Here is a 22,576-nt window from a genome sequence, read left to right as displayed (position 1 = left end):
TTAATATGAGTAATCTTAACAAATACCCCTTGAAAGTGCACGTTTCAGGATTTTTACCCTTTACTCTTGATTCATACAATATTTAGTAAAAAATTACACTAACAAAAAGGGTTTTTAATAAGAGTAAGGGGTAAAGGTTCAGACTATCCATTTTTTCCCCTAGTATTGTTCAAACGCAAAACCCATAAGCAAATTTATGAATTCAACTTAGAGCCTATTTGAATTGGCTTAAAAAAGCATCTTTTGGCTTTTTTGGTCCAAAAGCTGCTTTTGAACCTGTTTTGATGGACACTCTTAAAATGTTTTTAGCTTTTATAAACTCTTTTCAGACAAGTTACCTTTGTGATGCTTGTAAAAGAAGAGATTTTGAAAAGCTGTTTATTTACATTTTAATATTTTATTTGTGAACAACAAATAAAAGTCTCATTTATATCATTGTATTATATTGCCTTTTTAACAATAAGAGCTCTTGATTTATTAACCCAAATAAATTTAAAAGCTCTTTTGAAATAAATTTTTTTTTTCCATGCACTATCTTGAGTTATACTTTTCTTCTTTTATTATTTAAAAAGTAAAAGCACAAGCCCTTAACTACTCAATTTAACATGACCTCAAGATTCAGTCAACCCCTAGCTAAAATTCTCATTGGTTGGGTGTAGGTTCAATTTTTACTTTTCAGAAACCATCTAAAAACTAAACCCACCCAATAAATTTTTCATATGTTCTAAAATATATTCTAAATATGTCTTTTCTAGTTTTGATTATGGTTTATGACTTATGTATTTGAATTTGTTTTATATTTACTTTATAATGCCCTCTACAGGTTTATCAGAGTGGATTGATTTTTATTTTTAGGTTGATAATTGAATGTATGTTTATGTATTTTCTATCCATCTAAATTGATTGGGTGAGTTAAAAAAAATCATAAAAATCATAAAACTCATAACCTATCTGATGTCTAGCTCTAAGATTTAAGCTTTAACCGGACGTTTAAATTCTTTTTTTTAAGAAAAAAATTACATAAATAAAGGATAAATGGGAAGTTTATAATAAGGCTAAATCAAATTCAAGACTTCATAAAAAAAGGGAAAATCATATTAACTGGTGGTACAAAATTCTTTTATTTGAGTATTGATTAATTGAGCCTTACCCGGTTAGATTATGAGGTGGTAATTTCTTTTTTGTACCATATTATTCTGTTTTTAATATTATATATTTTCTAAGAACCTATTTCTTGCTCTAAAATTATGAAAATGAAGGAGGACCGTCATATTTTTTTTTCTTTTTTTTTTTTTCATATGAAAAGGACTAAAAGCACCATCAACAGTCGGCTACAGGCGGAAGAGCTACAATACAAATGGGTTTTCTCATTTTGGATTGGAACATTAGGAGGTGAATAATAACCACTTTCAATTTAAAAAGAGCTTTGTCGTTTAGTTACAAAATAAAGAAACCGAATTTATTGAGATGACAAGATATATTTTGCAAGAAATGGCAAAAAGTTTGAGCCGAGATTATCTCATGTTTGAGAGAAAAATAAAAAATAATTTTTTATTATTTTTTTATTTTTTATTATTTTTTTTTCTTGAGTAGAAAAAAAAAAGATATTAATAAATTTTTTATATTAAAAATAATTTTTTAATATAATTATTAAACGTATTTTTTAAAATAATTTATATTTAAGATTAAAAATATTTTTATTTTTATTTATATATAAAATAAAATTATTTTAAAATAAATTTCAAACGCATTTTATATATTACTTTTCCAATTTGGCCATTCAATATTCCATTTTCTGATTTTCCTGTATAAAAAGTTAAAAGCAAGTGCTTATTTACGCAAAAATTTCCAACTCAGCTGCCGCAACTATTGTTTTTTCTTTTATTTTTATTTTTATTTTTATTTTTGTTTTTAGAATTCCGCAATTAATATGAAAAAAATATTCAATTAATAGTACCCTTTCCCTAAATCATCAACTAGTGTTAAATTTTTGTCAATTTTTATTGAAAAAAGTATATGTGTGTATTATTCTACATAAAAAGTAGATGTGAAGTAATTTATATACACAAAAAGATTCAAGACCTAATAAGTTAATATTTTGGGTCAAGTTGAGCTCCTAAAGTGTATTGAGTCAGTTTTACTTGTGGTGTCTCCTTAACAAGTGATATCATAGTTGATGATTCGTATGGGTCAAGCGATCACACTCGGTTACAATTCTCATATTACCTCCCGTGGAGAGTTGGTGTTCCCACATGTATGCGGATGGTGGAGCATTTGATGCATGGTTTCGGCTCTCTTTCCCATGTTTGAGTTGGTTCCCATTTAGAGTGTGATGTTTGGATGTGCCAATTACTTGAAACTTTAATTCGAGAGGGAGCTCAATGAACACACACATGAAAGGGTGATTGTTGATAAAAGCACATATGTGTGTTGACCCACATGAAAAGTAGATGCGAAGTGGTTTATATACACAGAAGAATCTAAGATTTAATAGATTAACTTTTTAAGTCAAATTAGGCTATTAAAGTGTGTTAGATTAATTTTACATGTGGTATCTCTTCAACAGTTTTATATGCGTTTTTTTATATCTTAATATGTCTTTTTAGATTAAACACTCACTATTAACCGTGATGAAAATCATATATATATATTTTGATGAAATGAAAATTATATATATGTGATTGTTCAATACAAGACCGTAAAATATATTTTTTTAATTACTTGTCCCAAAACACGTTTTTCATTTTTTTTATTGGACTGCCAACTCAAGTTGAGCATAGACTTTTTAGAGAGTAATACAGTTATATGTTTTTTAGTCTAGAGAGAGAGAGAGAGAGAGAGAGAGAGAGAGAAATTTTAGAGAGAGAAGGCCAGTTGGTTTTTGTGTTTCCCACCAGTTTTCCAACCCTTTTCTGGGACCGTGAAAATCCTTCTATTGCCTCTCTCTCTCTCTCTCTCTCAGCTCAAGTGGGTCATTTTTTCAGGTCCAACTATTCCACTTGCTGATCTTTGCTTTGCTCTTTGTCTCTCTGTCTTACCTGCCCTTCTCTCTCTTTCTCTCTCTTCTTCCTTTAATATTTTCTATACTTACCCAGTAAGCCAGTCTCTCTTTTCAATGCTCTTCTTCGTCTCTTTGCACACAAACTGAGATCCATTTCTCTCAATGTGAAAAATACTACTTTCTGATTACAGGTTGTGATATTCAAATATTTCTTTTACTGGGTGCTTGAGTATTTGCTTCCTGGTTATATTATTGTGTGTTTATCATCAAGATTTGGTCTTTTTTGGTTCATTAAAAAGAAGAAAAAGTTGTAGCTTTCAATCAAAGCATCTGGGACTTGAAGCTTTACTGCTGCTACTCGAAATCGTCTCCTTTTGTGGGTTTTGGATGATGGGTTTGGATTTGGATTTGAGTTCCTTGTGGGGTTTAGCTTTGTAATAAGGAAATAAGAAGAATAAGAAGAGAAAAAAAAAAAAAAAAAGGTTCGTTTTGGATTAGATTGAACTTGGTTTTTAATTTTTAATTTTTAATTTTTATTTTTTGGTGTGGATTTGATGCTTGGTCCAAGACAATGGAGATGTTTATGGCCAGATTTTTATTCCTTTAGCATTCAACACTTTAGCTTAGTGAAGTAACAAATGAAGAACCTTCTTAAGAAGCTCCACATAATGTCCAATCAATCAGAAGATGGCGGAGGAGAAGGGTCAACTTCATCAAGGGGTAGTCACAAATCCATTGAAGGCTCTTCTCCTGACAGGATTTTGCACTCTAGGTCCCACCATAATCCTGATCTCAACAAATCATTTTCTGGGCTTTCAGGATTGTTCAATTCAGTTACTAATAGACACAGTTCTACTCTCTCATCATCATCATCATCACCTACCAATGTGACAAGAGGTGAGAGAAGTGGACCAGCTGATGCTGCGGTTTCGGTTATTAGTTCCGGTTTGGATGTCGGGTTGGAGACGTCGAGGCAAGATTCGGGGTCGAGTAACTCGAGGGATCCTGATGTGGAGGAAGAATATCAGATACAATTGGCTTTGGAATTGAGTGCCAGGGAGGATCCGGAGGCAGTTCAGATTGAGGCTGTGAAGCAGATTAGTTTGGGCTCTTGTGCTCCTGATAATACTCCAGCTGAAGTTGTTGCCTATAGATATTGGGTAAGTTTTTCTTTCTTCATATGCCAGAGTGATTATACTTTGCTTCACTTGCTATTATTGTTATTGACTATTTAGATGGGGTTACAAGTAATTAGGAGCCCATTAACTTTGGTCTAATTTGGATTGTCTTCTCAACATACCTTCTTTATTGTGGTATGCCATTCCAATCATATGGGTGCCAAAATGTACATGGTTATAATTAAGTTGACTTACAAAGCAAAAAAGAAAAAAGAAGAAAAAATGTATTCCAGGGTCGTTCTTATGTTGTGCTGCTAAGCATGAAACTTAAGTTTTACTTTTTTTTTTCTTTTTTTGATAAGAAACAAGGAAACTTGTATTAGTAACTAGAAAGAATTACAAAAGGGAAACTTAAGTTGTACTTAATAGCAAGAAACTCCCAAGTATGATGAAAAACAGAAAAAGTTCGAGGAAGGTGTCATTGTCACTCCCATGGCTCTTGTGAGCCCTGTCCTTTACCTTGACCTTTTGTTGCTTGTGAGGAAGAAAAGGAAATCAGACCTCTAAAATCAGTGGAATGCTTAAAGTGCAAACAATATTGTTGAGAGTTGCTATCAGAACGGCTGGGTGTTCTACTCCTACCAGTGTCAAAACATGTAGTAATTTTTCTTGGAATTCACCATATAGTATAAAATCTATATTCAGGCATAAATGGCGAAGAACTAGGGTGAAGCTGTGGGTTTGCTGTTGTTTTTATCTGGGGTTATTTGGTCTATAGATTGGTGCATTGATGTCTTGGTTGGGTACTATTATGTTATCGCTTGTGCGGCTAGAAGTTTCTTATCGTTCTTTGGAATTAAGCACCATGCCACTAGAAGTCCGAGGTATAGAAAGTGCCTGGTTTTTATTCATTTAGTATCATTTTTAGAATTGTTTAGCCTCTTATTTTCCTTATGTTGAGGAAGGGGAAGAATCATGTACATTTATTATCATACACTGGTGGCACGGTACTTTTGATTTTAGAAATCATTGTTTATTTTAGCTAGCAATTAAATAGAAAATTTTAAAAGTTCCCAGGAGTCATTTTAATTTTTGATGATCATATTGATCAAAAGAAAATAGGCCCTCATTATTTATACTATTTGTTTTTGCCAACTAGGAAGCTGATGTTATAAAATCTTATACCCTTACAAATAGTGCTTTCATTAAAATTTTTTTACCATGTCAGATTTAGCATGATATATACTGGAAAAGCAAAGTGGTTATTAAATTTCCATTCATTCCTTAAACAATTCCACACCTTTACATATCTTCTATTAGGTTTCGGTCTGTAGGAGATAAATCCAATGTGGGAGAGACTTATTCCTATGCTTAACTTCTTTCTTGACTGTCTTATATTTATTCCGTTCTAACCTATCTCATATCGTAGATTTATGCATGCTTCACAGAATTACAATTCTCTTAGCTATGATGACAAGATCTTGGATGGCTTCTATGATCTATATGGAATCTTGACCGTATCCACCTCGGAAAGAATGCCATCCCTTGTTGATCTGCAAGGAACGCCTGTATCAGAGAATGTCACCTGGGAAGCAGTTTTGGTCAATAAGGCTGCTGATTCAAATTTGTTGAAGCTTGAGCAGATGGCGCTTGAGATGGCTGTAAAGTCAAGGTCGGATTCTTTGGTTTTTGTAAATAGCGATTTGGTGCGAAAACTTGCAGTTTTAGTTGCTAACTATATGGGTGGGCCAGTTGGGGATCCTGAAAGCATGTTGAGAGAATGGCAAAGTCTCAGTAATAAGTTGAAAGCAACCATTGGTAGCATGGTTCTGCCACTTGGTTCTTTGAAAATTGGATTGGCTCGGCATCGCGCGTTATTGTTCAAGGTACTTCTTGGTATTATAGTATGATTTAAACCTAATCAGCATTGCTGTATCCTCTTTTTTCAGTATTGGTAGTAAACCTTTAATCGCGTATATCTTAGTATCTGGAGGTTTAACTGAATATATCTTCTCAGCGTGTCGCTAATTTCTATGATAAGCTTTTGTCCACTTCTATTCAACCAACCTTGTTTTATTTCATACCACATCTGTATTTGATTAAAATGCGTGTCAGTGTTTTTGTTATATTTGGTTCCGTATGTTGATGTTTAACTTCAAATTAGACGTAACTCATTGTCACCTAGAAAATAAATAAATAACTAAATAATCCTTGCATGATAACAAGCTTATTCACCTTTTGCTAACTTTTCAATGGAATATTTGTTGCTGGTTTGTTGTCATACCAAAGAGACTATTGAAAGTTTGCTAGTGTTTTGCGCTGAGGTACACCATTCAGTAATTTGTAGTCTCCCATTTCTGAGGAATAACACTTGCACTTGTCATTGTAGTATGCATGAAACTCATACCATAAGGGTGTCACTGTATGCTTTTTGAACCTCAGTGAGTGAGCCATCAGCGCTTCATGTTCTAGGTTTAGTGTTCGAAAGAAATAGGAGGATTTTGAAGAAAGATGAACAAGATTTTGTCTTTGAGAAAGAGTCAAGTTTTTCGGATCACCGTGGATTTATTCATCAAATGGTTTTGAGGGTACTCCTTTCTTCTTGTTCCATTTGATTTAAGGGATATGTTGTAATTATATTTTTATTTGATGATTCTTCCTTCACTTTTATTGACTGTTTGTTCTCTTTAGTACCATGTTTTTTTTTTCCTTCCCCCCGCTATTAATTAAAGTTTCTTCTCCTATCAGCTAAAGAAATTAAAAAAAAATGAAAAGAAAAACTGTTAAAGCTTCTCATATCAACATATATGAAAAACATTTCGAACTTATTTGGCTTAATAGGTTTTGGCTGATTGTGTGAGCATCCCCTGCCGACTAGTGAAGGGACAACAGTATACTGGTTCCATTGATGTGGCAATGAACTTTGTAAAGATCACTGGTGGAAGGTAATTGTTATCTAAAGTTTACTTTTATGATGCAGTTCTCTCTGATTTGCCATTCATTTTTTGTTCAGATTGAAGTTTATTTTAAAAAATTAACTGGCCATATTTATATTTATAGAAACCATAAAGGGCTGTTGAGTGGTCAGGCTTGTGTTGGCCCCCACATGGTCCTGGGATCAATTCCTGGCAACTTACCTTACGAATAGCCATGAGTTTCATGCTTCACAGATATTGTAGTCCGACTTGTGCGTGTTAAGTGAGTTTGGGGGACTTCTAAAATATTAAAAAAAAAAAAAAAGTTGCAGTTTCTTTACAGACAATAATAATAGACGAGGAATCTTTTTAATAGATTTTATTTATTATTGTGGTCTGTAATTGGTTTCGATGTTTTTCCTTACATGCCAAAAGAACTGAAATGAATTCAGATTAACTTGGTTTTTTAAGATGCGTATAATCTGAATTTCAGGGAGTACATAGTTGATCTAATGGCAGATCCTGGTACACTTATTCCATCTGATGCAGCTGGATCACATATAGAGTATGATGAATCTTTCTTCTCTGCTAGTCCTTTGTCCAGAGACATTGATTCATCTCGTGCCGCCTCTTCCAGCAGCGGGGTTGGAAGTTCATTTGAGGATTATTCAGACTTCGGGACATTTGAAAAGAGAACAAGGTTCCAAAACCCTCCCTTGGTAGGACGGGAATCTGATGACAAAGAAGAAATAACTGCTCCTGCAAAACTAGTGGGACCAACTGAGTTTGAGGGAGAATCCAAAACGCTCTCAGATGATTTGAAAAAACCTACAGAAGAGAAGAGGCTCGGGCAGGAATTTCTGACCAGGACTAATTACCCTTATGCGCATGCAAGATCTCCTTCTTGGACCGAAGGCGTTAGCTCCCCTGCTGTTCGTAAAAAGAAAGTGAAGGATGTTTCTAAATACATGATAGATGCTGCCAAAGAGAATCCACGATTAGCTCAGAAACTCCATGATGTGTTGCTCGAAAGTGGCGTTGTTGCTCCTCCAAACCTTTTTACAGAAGCTTATCCAGAACAAGTAGATGTGTCGACAATTGAGCCCAGTTTTCAAAGAGAAGATTTGGGTGAAAATAAGGAAGTTATTGAAATGCAAGAAAATAAAGGCCAAGATGATATCGCTCCAGGTTGGTTTCTGCCTCCTTTGCCTGACAACAGAGTACATTCTAAAGCAACTCCTGGTCAACCAGAGCCTCTAAAAGTTGTGGAAGGTTTAGGGATCAACCTCACACGTGATAGTCGGGAAATAGCAGGACACATTTTCTCATCACAGTCTGAAATGGCTCCTGTGAAATATACAAAAAATGTCCCAGTTGCTGCAGCCGCTGCAGCTGCGGCAGCTGTTGTTGCGTCTTCAATGGTTGTTGCTGCGACAAAGTCAACTGCTGACCCGAATCTCGAACTTCCAGTAGCAGCTGCTGCCACCGCTACTGCTGCAGCTGTGGTCGCAACCACTGCAGCTGTCAGTAAGCAGTATGAGCATGGCATGCGAAGTGATGGAGACACAGATAGTGGTGGTTATGAACCACGAGGTAGTGGTGACCGTGAGCATGATGGTGTGGTAACAACTTCAGAAGGCGAGAGAATATCAGATAAGTCTGCAGGTAATGAGAGCACGAAATCTGATTCAATTGATGACGTCGCAGACTGCGAAATTCCGTGGGAGGATATCAGCTTGGGTGAGCGTATTGGACTTGGTACTGAACCATGCTTTATGCTATCTTGTCATGTAATTTGTTTCATTGATAAACCTAATCCCCTAATTTTGAATTTCACACTTTTGGTGCATCCTTTGCGTTGTAGGATCTTATGGGGAGGTCTACCGCGGAGAGTGGCATGGGACTGTAAGTATTCTCATGCCTGAACCTGAAAATAGCCTTTCGTGCTGCACTAATGTTATAAATTCGAATCATGTCTTTAATCTTGAAAAAATATTTATTTCTTCACTTGCGTATTAGGAAAACATGATTGGAAAGAGGTTTAGCATTTTGCTCCCTGAATAACATATTTATACATGATTATAAACATGTTATCCAGAGGCCAAAATGCTAAACCTCAGTTTTTGTCATTTTATAAACCAAATTCAGAAAAGATAATTACAGACATACAGTTGTTTCTTCTCAAAAAAAAAAAAAAAAAAAAAAAAAAAAAAAAAAAAAAAACATGTTTATACGTGATTAGAGAAAGAAGCTTTCAGACAGTGGGATACTTTAACAAAACCTAAATCATAGAGGGTCAAATTTGGACATTACGTAAATAAATAACATTTTGATGAATCTGTATAGAATTAATGTTTTCTTGCCGTTTTCTTCCTTTCTGTCCTTCCCTATGTTTTCTTTTAGACATTAAGCAACAGGTCACTGTTGAAAAGCTATCGTTAGGCAGTCTGTGTTCACAATATTGGTTTTTTATTTGCTCTACTAGTTGTTTTCTTACTACTAATTAAATGTTATTATTATATGGTTTTGTAGGAAGTTGCTGTGAAGAGATTTCTGGACCAAGAAATTTTGGGTGAATCACTGGCAGAATTCATGAAAGAGGTAAAAGCTGTTGCCTTCATTTGTCTCAAATTATCAGTTTTAGGACATTTATACAGCATTTCCCTTATATATGAATATGTTCATTATTTTGTGAGGACAGTTGTCATGGAGTCATGTCAATATTTTTCACTGTGGATCTCTTCAATACATTGTTATTTGCATGCTTTTTGAAATATAAAGATTATTTATTAAATGATATTTTTCCTTGTTTAAATTGTAAGGTTCGGATAATGAAAAGACTCAGGCATCCGAATGTTGTCCTGTTCATGGGGGCTGTTACTCGTGCTCCAAATCTTTCTATTGTTACAGAATTCCTCCCAAGGTTTGTTCGTAGTCTATTTTACATGGGTTAGCATAATGCGCTTATTGTTTAATTATCCCAGTCTGTGTCTAATGGTTATTGATTTTTGTAGTAAAATAATTAGAATTTACAAGGTCGGGTGACTTCTTCAAACATTATGAAAATAGATTTATTCCTTGATTGATTTATGTTTGTTGTGTTGTATTGAATTGTTTAAGATAAATGATATGCTGCTCTATATTACATTTAGCTCGAGACTCTTACAGATTAATAGGTTAAGATGATAAAATATTAGGCTTCGAGTTTAAGAACCCATCTTTAACTTCTTGAATTTCTTATGTTGTCTCAATCTTGTCTTCTTACACCTTTCCAGTTTCTTCATTTTGGGGTCTATTTCAGTTGCTACTATGCATTGTCATGTCATACAAAACAATAGACAAGATGAGTTATTTATGCTGTTTTTATATTTTTTGTTTTGATCTGTATCTCAAAGTCCCACTTACATAATAGCTGACAATCTCTGTGTTTTGGTTTAAATAATTAACCTCTGAGACTGAGTGATCTGGGAAAAGGGAATACTGAAACATAATCGTGTGTTGCAGAGGTAGTTTATATAGGTTACTTCATCGGCCTAACAACCAATTAGACGAAAGGAGGCGCTTGAGAATGGCTCTTGATGCTGTATGGTTTTTTCTTTCTTCTCTTATATTCCAATGTTCATTTTTTTAACTTATATTTATCTACACTGATTCCTTAAAGTGTGATATTTATCTGCAATGTAATTAAATTTTCAGGCTCGGGGAATGAACTATTTGCATAATTGCACACCGGTGATTGTACACCGTGATTTGAAGTCCCCAAATCTTCTTGTTGATAAAAATTGGGTAGTGAAGGTGATTTATTATGCCTATTATATAATTGAATAAATATATGTATTCATAGTAAGCAATTTGGTATGATTTTAATTTTTGCGCCTTCTATTAGGTCTGCGATTTTGGACTCTCTAAAGTGAAGCACAGCACATTTCTCTCTTCAAGGTCCACCGCCGGAACGGTAAGCTAGAATATGTTTATGTCCTTTCTAAAGCAGCTTGGTCAACAACGCAACAAAGTTATGGTCAGGGAAGCCTTTATTATTAAATTATCTAGAAAAACCATTCATGTTATCATCTCCTATTGGTCCTTTTAAGGGTTTCTACTTTTTCTTTAACACGTGTAATCCTTGATCATAATCGTACTTGTATATGTTGTTGAAGACGGCCTGCAACTCCTTTGCTAGCCGTTTTATTGAGTTCAAGTTGTTGTATTCTCCTTCAGGCTGAATGGATGGCTCCCGAAGTTCTAAGAAATGAACCTTCAGATGAGAAGTAGGCCTATTTCTTTTCTTTCTCAAGTATACCAGATGCTTTTATGAGGCAATTGCATAAATTGTTTTCCAAATATGCAGGTGTGATGTTTATAGCTTTGGGGTAATATTGTGGGAACTGTCTACAATGCAACAACCGTGGGGGGGAATGAACCCAATGCAAGTTGTCGGTGCGGTTGGATTTCAACATCGACGGCTTGACATTCCCGATGATGTGGATCCTGCAATTGCGGATATCATCAGAAAGTGCTGGCAGACGTGAGTATACTCTCTGTAATTGTGTTTCATCCGGATTTTGAATTTATTGTTTTTTCAAACTATTTATGCCAAGTGGTGTTAATCAATTTTCCTTAATCAAAAGTTGGTCTTCAATGATTTTCAATGTGATTTTATCTCGATAATCAAAATGGCGGCAGCAGATGAGATTTGGGAATCAAATGCCTGGTTCTCTTGATTGTTTATTGGAGTTCAAACTTGTCATTTATATGTCTACCCATTACTATAGCCTCATATAAACTCGTTTAATCTTGTCACCATGCATAAATTCTAATCCAACAATAAGTTTTCATCTCGCACAATTTGATACTCACTTGAAAATGTCTTGCAATGCTGAGGCAGTTGAATATTTGATCTCTGTTTTCTTTTCTTAATCTTGTGGACGAGTTGTCAGAGTAAGAATTTGCGTTTTTGTGTTTCTTATGCAATTGTCATAGATTGCACCATGTCATTTGTACTCGTATATGCATTTGTGTGTTTGTTATATATGAGATTTGGCAATCAAATGCCTGGTTCTCTTGATTGTTTATAGGAGTTCAAACTTTTCATTTATATGTCTACTCTCGTACAATTTGATACTCGCTTGAAAATGTCTTGCAATACTGAGGCAGTCGAACATTTTGATCTCTGTTTTGTTTTCTTAATCTTTTGAACGAGTTGTCACAGTAAGAATTTTTGTTTTTGTGTTTCTTATGCAATTGTCATAGATTGCACCCTGTCAATTGTACTTGTGTATGCATTTGTGTTATATAGGTCGGCAGTAAACCTTATCTTTGATCTAATTAACATTGTAGAGATCCAAAACTAAGACCCACATTTGCGGAGATCATGGCTGCTCTGAAGCCGTTACAGAAGCCTATAAACAGTTCTCAAGTTCCGAGACCCAGTGGCGGCCGTGAGAGAGTTCAGCCATCAAAAGTTGCAGAAGAAGCTGCAGACTAGTGAGAGCAATTTTTCCTATCTGACTGAATGTTACGTTGGTTGGTTCCAGCCAAACCAATAACAAGCAGTCAATTTGTAGATTGTTTGGAACAAGTATGAGAAAGAAAACGATTGAAGATCATGAGATGACATATACTCAAATTTGAGGTTGTGATTCTTTTTTCTTGGTTTCCTTTTTTTCTCTATATATTTTTAGCCGGGGCAGCCATTCTTAAGGTTGTGCTTTGTTTGTAAACAAAAAAGAATGAAAAAAAAAAAAAAAACAGAAGAAAAAATATCAATTGAAATTGTTGTAGCCCATGTCTGAATTGTTTCTGTCCATGTATTCTTGCCGAGTTCTCAGAATGAATGACAGGATAGAATAACTGAAACAGTTTTTTTTTTTTTCTGCGTGGAAATTGCCCAAAAAGGAAGAAAATGTTTGCTTTGGATCTAAGATTGCCAGGATCTCAATGCTAAAGTTGACCTGAAGATATCATAACTAAGTGCACAGTTCTGACATTTTACTGCCTAAAGTAAAAGGCTTTTTCCATGAAACAATTGAAGAAGTGGTAGTGACTTATTAGCACTGATATAGGACCAAACCACATAGCAAGTTTTCCACTTTCCTTTCTTAGGGTATGTGAATAATGGCCCAAACTTTAGACTGCTTTCAGAAAATGCCCGTTAACTTTTTTATTTTTGATTTGTTAATTTTTTTATTAGGTAATAATTTCAATATGATTAATCATATTTAATGTTTGGTTGCTCCCTGAATTTTTGTTCTTTTTTTTCTTGACAGTTTTGATCCTTGATGCATAGGGAAATGGAAGATTTATAAAATTTAAACAGAAATTAACCTTATCTTTATCGCATAGTAACTGAAGATTTTACAAAAATAGTTCACAAAATGTTCCTTTCAAAAAAAAAAAAAAAAAAGTGCCATGTGTTCTAGTTTTCAAAGGCTTTTACCAGTGTTGAAAAAAATATTTCGCACTTGATCTATTACGTTTACTGAATCATTAATCTATGGACATAAACTAATAATAAAAAAAAAAAGATTGCAGACTTTAAAAAGAAGCATCTAAAAGGAAATTTCATCATCATAATTCTTTTGCTGTTATTGCCAAATTGGAGAGAGAAATAATACATATGTCGTGAGAGCTCCAATTTTAACTTCTATGAGTACAAAGAAAGGACAACCCACCATTTTAAAAACTCTCATCTCAATTCTCATGCAAGGATAAGGTAGGACCAATCATACTTATAGAAAGTGCTACTTTATTTTCTTCTCCTTTCTAAGACTTTCTTAAGCAATTGAGTCCTTTTATCTCTATCCCAACATGGCTTCTTTCTTTGGTTCTCCACCATTTCTCTCCCACCCCCTAACTAGAACTCACCACTTATCTTCATCATCACAAACACGTCCTCCTCCTCCTCCTCTGCCGCCGTCGCAGAAGCCACCTTCGCAACCGCAAACTCCACAGCCAGGGCAGCAGCTAAGTGCAACTTCATCAGAACAGCCAACACCAGTATCAGCTAAAGTAATGCAACAACAAAAGGCCTCCAAGCCTGCAAGTTCAACCACTAAAGTTGAGTCTACAGACTGGATAGCTTCCACCTTAACCAGGCGATTCGGGCTCGGAGCTGGCCTTGCTTGGGTTGGCTTTCTTGCATTTGGTGTCATTTCTGAACAGATCAAGACTCGTCTTGAAGTCTCCCAACAGGAAGCTAACACAAGGTTTTTAATCTTTGTTTCCATCTCACCAGTTACATAATTTTCATACACCAAGCCCTTCAAAGAGTAATACATAATTCTCGAAAGCCTTTGAAACCGTTTCCAAGTTTTCTAGGATTGGTGGCTTATCAGATAGCTTGTTTTCCTTAATTTAGCCTTGGCATATCAGTCTTTTGATGCTCCTGATGACCTGATATTGTGTTTGGCAGAAATGTTGAGAAGGAAGAAGAGGTGGTGTTGCCTAATGGTATAAGGTAAATTTCGCATACTGCTCAAAACATGATTCTCTACAAGTACCAAAATATTTTACGGCAATTTTAATAACCAATACCCATTTGAGAAAACATAAAAACAAAAAACAAAAAAAAAAAGTACTATTCTTTACAATCACAAGCTTTATGTCAAATTATACTTCACCTAATGCGAGACTCGTAAAGTTAAAAAAAAAAAAAAAAAAAATCTTAACTGGCTGCACAAACCAATACCTTTGAGTGGCATGAATGTAAAAATAGCAAAAATGATGGAAGTATACGTAAACTTTCTCTTCTTAATTCACCTTCCAATCTTTCTTAGTTGTGATTTTCTTAACTCTAAAGCGGAGAGCACAGAAAACCTAGGTGTATGCTAAAAAAGTTTTCAATGAAAACACACCACCAATGTTTATTTATAGCACTAGGTGTACACCTTGGATTGGAATAATCCATACCCTACACCGAGAGAAGAAATTCGCACACTTATGACCCACACTTATGATATTATCTCCTTTGGACCTAAATCTGCAAGGAAATCGTTATTGTATTCTACCGCAAATCCGCCCTCATATCATTAGAAGATGAAGCACTTCATAAACATTACTTATAACCTTATTCAAGCAATATAGGACTGTTTGATTTACCTTAATGCATCTTGCCACCCTAATTCAGGCGGATTTGCCTGAAGGGATTAATGACTGTGACAAGTTACTAGTAGTAATAGTGATGTTCAATAATATTTCTCAATTCCAATTTTTATACAAATGTGAATTTTTGAATGATCAGATACTATGAATTAAAAGTGGGAGGTGGGGCTTCTCCAAGGCCAGGAGACTTGGTGGTGATTGATCTGCAGGGCAAAGTTGAAGGCAGTGGGGAAGTGTTTGTGGACACATTTGAGAAGGAACAAAAGCCTTTGGCTCTAGTAATGGGGTCTAGGCCTTATAGTAAGGGAGTTTGTGAAGGAATAGAGTATGTGCTAAAATCCATTAAGGCTGGGGGTAAAAGGAGAGTGATTGTCCCTCCAAACTTGGGTTTTGGAGAGAATGGTGCTGATTTAGGTTCTGGAGTCCAAATTCCTCCTTTTGCAACACTTGAGTACATTGTTGAGGTTGATAAAGTCTCAATTGCACCAGCATGATTTTTGAGAAATTAAAGTTACCAGCAAATAAAGAAGTACAACTACCAAAATTTGTTGTAAATCTTTTGTCACTGCCCTAGAATCATGATTTGCCTACAAGGGAAGGAAAAGTAAACAGGTATAATTTACAAGTTCAAGTTGCATCACATAATGCACTGACAAAAATGTGAAAAGAAAGAAGAGGAGAAAAAAACAAAGAGATCAAAATGTATAATGGTATGGCAATCTGAACTTTGTTTTTTTTTTTTTTGTTCAAGCATTAGTACAAGTGATATTCCTTATCAATGCACAGTAATATGATGAGAAAAGAAATGGAAATTCCTACATGAATACATATGGTTTATTAATACTATGTACTGGCTCTTGTAGAATTTTGGTCACAAGCCTCAAATGTGTGTGTGCAGTGGACTCTTAAATTGTTACTTAAAAAACGATTATATCATCAAGGAAACTGAGGCCAATTGAGAAGACAACCGAAGGGAAAGCATACTTATCTAACAAAAAGGCTTTCTAGTGAAGCTAGTGCATGTTATTAGAGATTTTAATTTGTGTTTGTAATGCCTTTATATATTCTGGAATATATTATCCATTTCAACAAAAAGAAAAAATCTAATTAGATTATATTTTATTAAGTGTTAACACTTTGAAAGAATGAGTTTTACACGAACACAAATAATGTTATGTGAAAGAACAAAAAATGTTACATTTGTGGGACGAAGATATTTATTTTTGGCTACATTATGTTTAGAATTTTTAAAAATGAAATAAAATAAAAATAAAAATCTAAAGGGCAAAGCATATCAGTACAATCCGGATCCGATTAAAATGGTTGCTGACAAAAATGTGAAGCCAAACGAAAAAAAATTAAAAAAACAACTAAATTAAATAAATAAAAAGTTGTTAAATAAGGAAGAGGAGGGTAGAGATGTCAAAAGGTCCGTGCTGGGCCGGCACGGCCCTTCTAACCTCAGGCCCATGGCGGGCCTGGGCCGTGCCTGGCACGGCCCTGTACAGTGCAGGGCCGGGCCTGAGGAGAAACCCTCAGGCCCAGCACTGGCCCTTGGCCCTAGTCCATAAGGGCCAGGGCCGAGCCTGGGCCCAGACCCTTCACGGGCTGGCCCTGGCCCTTTTAATTTTTTTTCAATATTTAATTAAAAAAAAGAAAATATATCATATGTTCCTAAAAAAGGTGATTTTATTAAATTGAGATAATATAAATAAGTACACATAAATGATCAACTCGTTAAAAACCTTGTCAAGTAAACCTCGTGGTGAGATCGGGACAAAACCTTAGCGAAGGAAAAAAGAGTGCAGTATTCTAGGATAAGTAAATTACAAACCTAAGTGCTTCTAGAAGATTTTGTTATGTCTAAACTCAATCTTAACCTAATTTTCTTAATGCACTTGAGTTTCACTTATGATTAGCAATATTTTTAGGATTTTTTTTTTAATTTCAAATTTGATGACAAAAAAAGGTAATATATCATATGCCCCAAAAATATGTGATCTTATTGAATTAATATGAATAATTATAAGAAAATGATTGGTTGACCAAACGGCATAGGTCGGCCAATTGGCCCTAAAATGCCTCAAACCTCATTAAAATTTCATGTCGCGGGCCTGGCCCTTCGCGTGCCTGGGCCGTGCCTAGCCCTTCGCGTGCCTGGGCCTTGGCGTGCCTGGGCTACGGGCCTCAAACATGAGGCCCAACCCAGGCCCTTCTGGCGTGCCGTGTCGGCCCGGCCCATAATAGTATAGGGCCGGGCCGTGCCGAATTTACTCCGCCCCATAACAGTACAGGGCTGGGCCGTGCCACTACTGTAGCGGGCTGGGTCGGGCCGTCCATGGACGGCCCGGCCCAATTGACACCTCTAGGTCAGAGGAAAAAAAGAGGTCGTTTAAAAAAAAAAAAAACTAAACGACAAAGTGGTCCAATCCAATGCTAGAAGGCGATGTTATCCAAACTCAAAAATGTTACGGAGGAGAAAGCATCTCAACGAAAAAGTCAGGGCTGCGAAACTACGAGTAATATGCATGGTGTGTTGTAATTCCAACCACACACTATTTTTTTTTTTTTTTTTTTTTTTTTTTCTCTCTCTCTCTCTCGCTTTGTATATGATATAAATAAGAAAAATCAAACCCATCAGCAACTTAACAATCTTTCCGTTAATGGAATATCAATTAGCTAAAGTGAAGGAATTTTAGCTCAGCATCTTCATGGGGACTGTTATCGACTCCCATTTCTTAGGCTTTACCGCCATTGTCACAGTACTTTCTTTCTCTCTTAACTCTGTCATTGTTTTCTTATTATTATTATTATTATTATTATTATTTTGAATTTCTTGCGTAATTTTGTGATTTGGGTTGTGATTGTTTTTTGTGTTTGAAGGTAGGATATCAGTTTTTGTTTTTTATAATCACTGCTCTTCTCAAGATTGACAAACTCACTGACTTCGCTGGTATTCTTCTTTTTGTATTATCTTCTTAAGCTTTCTTGGGCTTTCATTTGGATTGGTTTTCTTCTTCTGAATTTGAATTTTTGTTAACAGAAGAAGAGTTTAAAAAAAGTTTAAGACCATGCTGTGGGGATTCATTGAGATAATTCACTGAAACGAACCCAAATAGGGGAAAATAAAAGAAAAACCAAAACGCAAAGACTTAGTTGAGGAAAGAACTTTTAAGCTCATCAGCATCATCATCATTATTGTTATTGTTATTATTATTATTTGCTCAGAAATGGGTTGGATATTCCAGAATTTTATTTCCTTAATATGATGTGATGATTCTGGTTCTATCTTCTTCTTCATAGGAAGTACCAACTTTATTGTACTTGCTATATTGACTCTGGTGGTCAAGGGCTCATGGCATTTTAGGCAGGTATTTATATCCATCTCTTTTTGTTGTGCAAGTACTTTTTTTTTTTCCCTCTTCTTGTTTAAAGATTAACGGATTTTTGAAATGAAATTGTGTCTTTATCTTTGCCTCCATTTAAAGCGAATGAGCGCCTATGCGAGCGAAAACACTCAGAAAACCATTGCTGAAGTTGTATCATAAATATTCCTTATGTCAAATTTACAGCTTTTTCTCCTTTAATTTTTCAACTTAAGCTTCAATTTTGCATTAGCACCCAAAAACCGAGGCTGAATTTTATGTAGTTCTCTATGTCTTATGAGTTTTCTGAACAGATATTGCTGGTTTTACTATACTCTTCTTTTACGCAAATTTTAGTGCAAGTCTTTTCCTTGTGCTAATTGGACTATAATGGATTGTCATGATGACCTGATTTAATTTGCGAAAAGATCTTTAGCTTTTGTGCAGAAAGTAGGAATAGTTTGTTATTGAATCTGTCCCTTCCTACATATAAACTCTCAGTTCTTTCATTCAGGTTGTTTTGAGTTCACTTGTGATAATATGGGGTCTTCGCCTGGGACTGTTCCTATTGCTAAGGTAAAGTGGATACCCTTCTTTTTTCTCTTTTTTTAATCAGTTTTTCTATTTAAACTCTATTACAAAATAGAATTTGTTTTTAAAATGGATCCCAAATGTTAAATCAACTTAGAACAACCTCATATCCCAACAACTCCACATCGTTTTTACATGGAATTCGCCATCATTCAATGACCTTATCTCTTTTGGGTGAAAATCTGAACCTTTCCGTGAAGTTTGTTTCATGTATAACTAGGTTTCATATCCATTACTACAATTTAATCCTTTTTAACCTTGCACGGTAAGGACCTTAGTACTCAGTCTCCTACCCCTACAAAATCTGAGCCAGACCAGGTCTTTCAATTGTTTTATGAAGCCTCTAGTTTAAAGTCCCACGTTAGGTGTCCTATTCTAACTATTGATATCCGAAATCTTCCATCTAACTACATTTGTGTTGATGTCGTGGTAACTGCACCTATGATGTGGCTTTTCAATGCATTATGTGGTTGTCCGTTCGTGATAATATTTAGTCTTTCAGAAAGTAACAATATCCACTACTGAAGAAAATAGAGTGCAATTCATTGATGATTTTAATATTTTGGATGCTTTGACTAGGATTTTGCAGTGGGGAGAGGATAGACGTTTTGATGAGATGCGTGGCAATTTGGGGAGATTGGCAGTTTTCTGGATATCTCAGGTTTCTAGCTTCCGCTGTTTTCAACTTCTAATCAAATATAGTAGATGTAATTAAGATAGGGGACTGACCTATCTAGCTTTCTACAGGCTGTCTGGGTGTGGACTGTGAGTTTACCCGTGACAGTGGTTAATGCTAGTGACAGAAATCCATCCCTACATGCAGCTGACATAGTTGGGTGGATAATCTGGATTATAGGCTTTGCGATTGAGGCCATTGCAGACCAGCAAAAATTGTCATTCAAAAACTCTCCAGAAAATAGAGGAAAGTGGTGCAATGTAGGATTGTGGAAGTACACACGTCATCCAAATTATTTTGGTGAGGTTAGTATAGTCCTTGATCAGTGTAACAGTTTTATAGTCCTCTTGATTTTTATTTATGATTAGTCTACTAAAACTTAGTGACATACGTTTGGGAAAAGGATATATTTTATGTCATGAGAATACCAGAATACCATCTGTACGCATTAAGATCAACTGTGATTTATGATTTGATTCTTCGATTTATGTCTGTCATAATCATTGGAATCTTGATGAATATTTGCGCTTAGATTTTCTTATGGTGGGGGATTTTTGTGGCTGCAACGCCTATACTGGATGGTGCGGAGTGGCTTGTGATTTTTGGTCCCATCTTTCTCACATTGTTACTTCTTTTCATCAGTGGCCTGCCGTTACTGGAGGTTTGCTTCTCGTTATGATTTTCTTGTGAACTTTGCTCTACTATAAATCTTGTTCATGATGTACTACAAACATGGAAATAGGAATCAGCGGATAAGAAGTACGGAAATGTGGCTGCATACAGGATCTATAAGAGAACAACAAGGTTAAGTTTACCTTTTCCTATTTTATGTATTTTCTTTTGAGTGTGAAGGAAAGAAACCGAATTTAACATATATTTTTTTCAGCCCTCTAATTCCATTGCCCCCGCTAGTCTATGGGAACTTGCCTTTATGGTTCAAAAAAATTTTTCTCTTCGAGCTTCCGCTTTACAGTCGCAGTTTTCCTGATGAAGGGCCGAACTGGTGAGTCTACAAGTCTGTTAAAAGTATTTGAGTCATTGCAGACTAGATCTATGCTTACCACTGTTGATATCTCTTTCATTGTTTTGTGAATATGTTTTCTGCACATTTAGCGCATGTTTGCTTTTGCCCTTTTTTTTTCCCATGTCCTGCCTGTGATGAGGATTTCAATCTGAAAATGCATTGTTGGGAAAATGGTACGTGAGCCACGTGGGGAATGTAGCTTACCTTTAAACTATTCTACATTTGTTTTCACTGTCTCCTTCGATTATAGTACAACTGTGCACATTCTTTGGTTTACTGAATTTCTTGGCAAGACTAAAAGCAAAATCTTTTGGTTTACAAGCAATATTTATCTGAAAAGAAGATTGAGCATTATGTAACAATGTAACACATATTAGGTCCTCTCTGCATTGGTGGTGGCATGAAAGATGCTTCAAATGCTTCCTAAATTTTTCAGTATTATCTGTTTTCTTTATACTTCTTCCCACCGAATAACCGTGTTTCAACTGATCCGGAAAGAAACATTCTGGAAGCAAAAAAAAAATCAAATATTTAAAATTTGACTGCATGTTTTCTGAATTTTGTTGCAATAGTTATGTCCTCTTAAATCTGTCCGGTTCTAAAATCGGAAACAGAAGCTTTAGAACCTTAACAGAAAATGAGTTATCTGCTTTCAAAGCTATTCATATTCCATGCATCTGACAACAACATAAAAAGTGGTTTTTGGTGCTTCTTCGCTCTTTTTTTTTTTTATGGTTATTATTATTATTATTATTATTATTTTCACCATAATTGACTTTCTCATTAAGACATTTACCATCAATGCAAGGTGTAGAACCGGCAGAGGAGAAGACGATAGATTGAAGACGAGTTAGTGTATCATAATGATTTATCGTATAGCCTTGGCATTTCAAATTACCTGTTATTCGTGCTTCTACTATTTTCTGTTTTTCTTCCTCAAAATATTGTTGATTTAGATGAAACATTAAACAAATTACATATGATTAATCGATTTACGTCAGTTTTGTAGTCTTCCTTGCGTTTGCAATCAAGATCCGAAAGTAAAATGTTAAGAGGCTTTGCAGTTCAGTCCAAACTTTAGAAATGTAGGTTCACATAACAACCTTGAAAGTGACTCTAAGAGAGTTGTTGATGGCATTAATTCAGCCTCTGGTAGTCTGGTTGTTCTGACTGGCCTTGTTTTTCCCAACGTTTGGTGAAGCTCTCTTTTATTTATGTTTAGGTTTCGTTCATTTCACCGATTCGAGTTTTGTTACAATAAAAAACTTTCAGAAATAATCACATTTAACTTTTTTATTACAGTAAAAAGTTTTCAGAAATAATCACATCTAATTTTTTTACTACAGCAAAAAGCTCACATAAAGTCACATCTCAATTCGAATTAAAAACTTGAATCATCGAATTAAATGGGTCAGTGTATTAGTATTAGTGTATTAGTTCGTGTGCTTCCGCTTTGATTGCAAAAGAGGCTAATGCTTCTGGCTGATGGTAATTCGTATCTCTAAAGGCGCTTGAGCAGCTCATAATGGCAGATGTGGGGTAAATTATAAGAATGATACGACTTTCAGAGACTTGGTATTTGAATATATCCTTTCTGTAGTAATATTTGAGCTTAATTGACAGATAAAAATGGTATGGGTGAAGAACTACTTAAAAATGACGCCTAGCCTAATTTACAGATTTCAATACATTTCAAGGTATTTCAGTAATGATAAGATGAAAAGGGACCCCCAGGTTGTTTGGGCAGAGACGAGAATTGAAAGAAATGGAAAATTGAAGGGTGAAC

General features: G+C 35.1%; 3 protein-coding genes across 5 annotated transcripts; all 3 read left to right on the top strand.

The window, feature by feature from the left end:
- Nucleotides 1-3,020: 3,020 nt before the first annotated feature.
- Nucleotides 3,021-13,157, top strand: LOC21400389 (probable serine/threonine-protein kinase SIS8). Of its 2 annotated transcripts, none has more exons than XM_024166381.1 (13): nt 3,021-4,161; nt 5,568-6,005; nt 6,961-7,064; nt 7,528-8,774; nt 8,899-8,939; nt 9,567-9,635; nt 9,857-9,957; nt 10,539-10,617; nt 10,731-10,829; nt 10,921-10,989; nt 11,253-11,302; nt 11,383-11,559; nt 12,372-13,157. In XM_024166381.1, exons 1-13 carry the CDS (start codon nt 3,640-3,642, stop codon nt 12,517-12,519), a joined length of 3,144 nt encoding a protein of 1,047 aa, XP_024022149.1. In that variant the 5' UTR covers nt 3,021-3,639; the 3' UTR covers nt 12,520-13,157. The 2 variants fall into 2 exon arrangements, with proteins under 2 accessions (XP_024022149.1, XP_024022148.1); XM_024166380.1 differs by having other exon boundaries at nt 7,528-8,792.
- A 575-nt stretch (nt 13,158-13,732) lies between these two features.
- On the top strand, nt 13,733-16,128 carry LOC21400388 (peptidyl-prolyl cis-trans isomerase FKBP17-2, chloroplastic). Its single transcript, XM_010099273.2, has 3 exons — nt 13,733-14,239; nt 14,446-14,490; nt 15,274-16,128. Exons 1-3 carry the CDS (start codon nt 13,842-13,844, stop codon nt 15,626-15,628), a joined length of 798 nt encoding a protein of 265 aa, XP_010097575.1. The 5' UTR covers nt 13,733-13,841; the 3' UTR covers nt 15,629-16,128.
- A 1,617-nt stretch (nt 16,129-17,745) lies between these two features.
- LOC21400387 lies at nt 17,746-21,790 on the top strand. 2 transcript variants are annotated; one of them, XM_024166394.1, is made up of 10 exons: nt 17,746-17,896; nt 18,018-18,087; nt 18,438-18,505; nt 19,014-19,075; nt 19,670-19,751; nt 19,838-20,071; nt 20,299-20,427; nt 20,509-20,570; nt 20,653-20,769; nt 21,599-21,790. In XM_024166394.1, exons 1-10 carry the CDS (start codon nt 17,846-17,848, stop codon nt 21,642-21,644), a joined length of 921 nt encoding a protein of 306 aa, XP_024022162.1. In that variant the 5' UTR covers nt 17,746-17,845; the 3' UTR covers nt 21,645-21,790. The 2 variants fall into 2 exon arrangements, with proteins under 2 accessions (XP_024022162.1, XP_024022163.1); XM_024166395.1 differs by having other exon boundaries at nt 17,747-17,896; nt 21,605-21,790.
- Nucleotides 21,791-22,576: the final 786 nt, after the last annotated feature.

Source organism: Morus notabilis, unplaced genomic scaffold (assembly GCF_000414095.1).
Source record: "Morus notabilis unplaced genomic scaffold, ASM41409v2 Scaffold884, whole genome shotgun sequence".
In the NCBI taxonomy this organism is placed as follows: Eukaryota; Viridiplantae; Streptophyta; class Magnoliopsida; order Rosales; family Moraceae; genus Morus; species Morus notabilis.
Note: the sequence above shows the minus strand (reverse complement) of the source record. Positions and strands in the feature narration are given on the sequence as shown.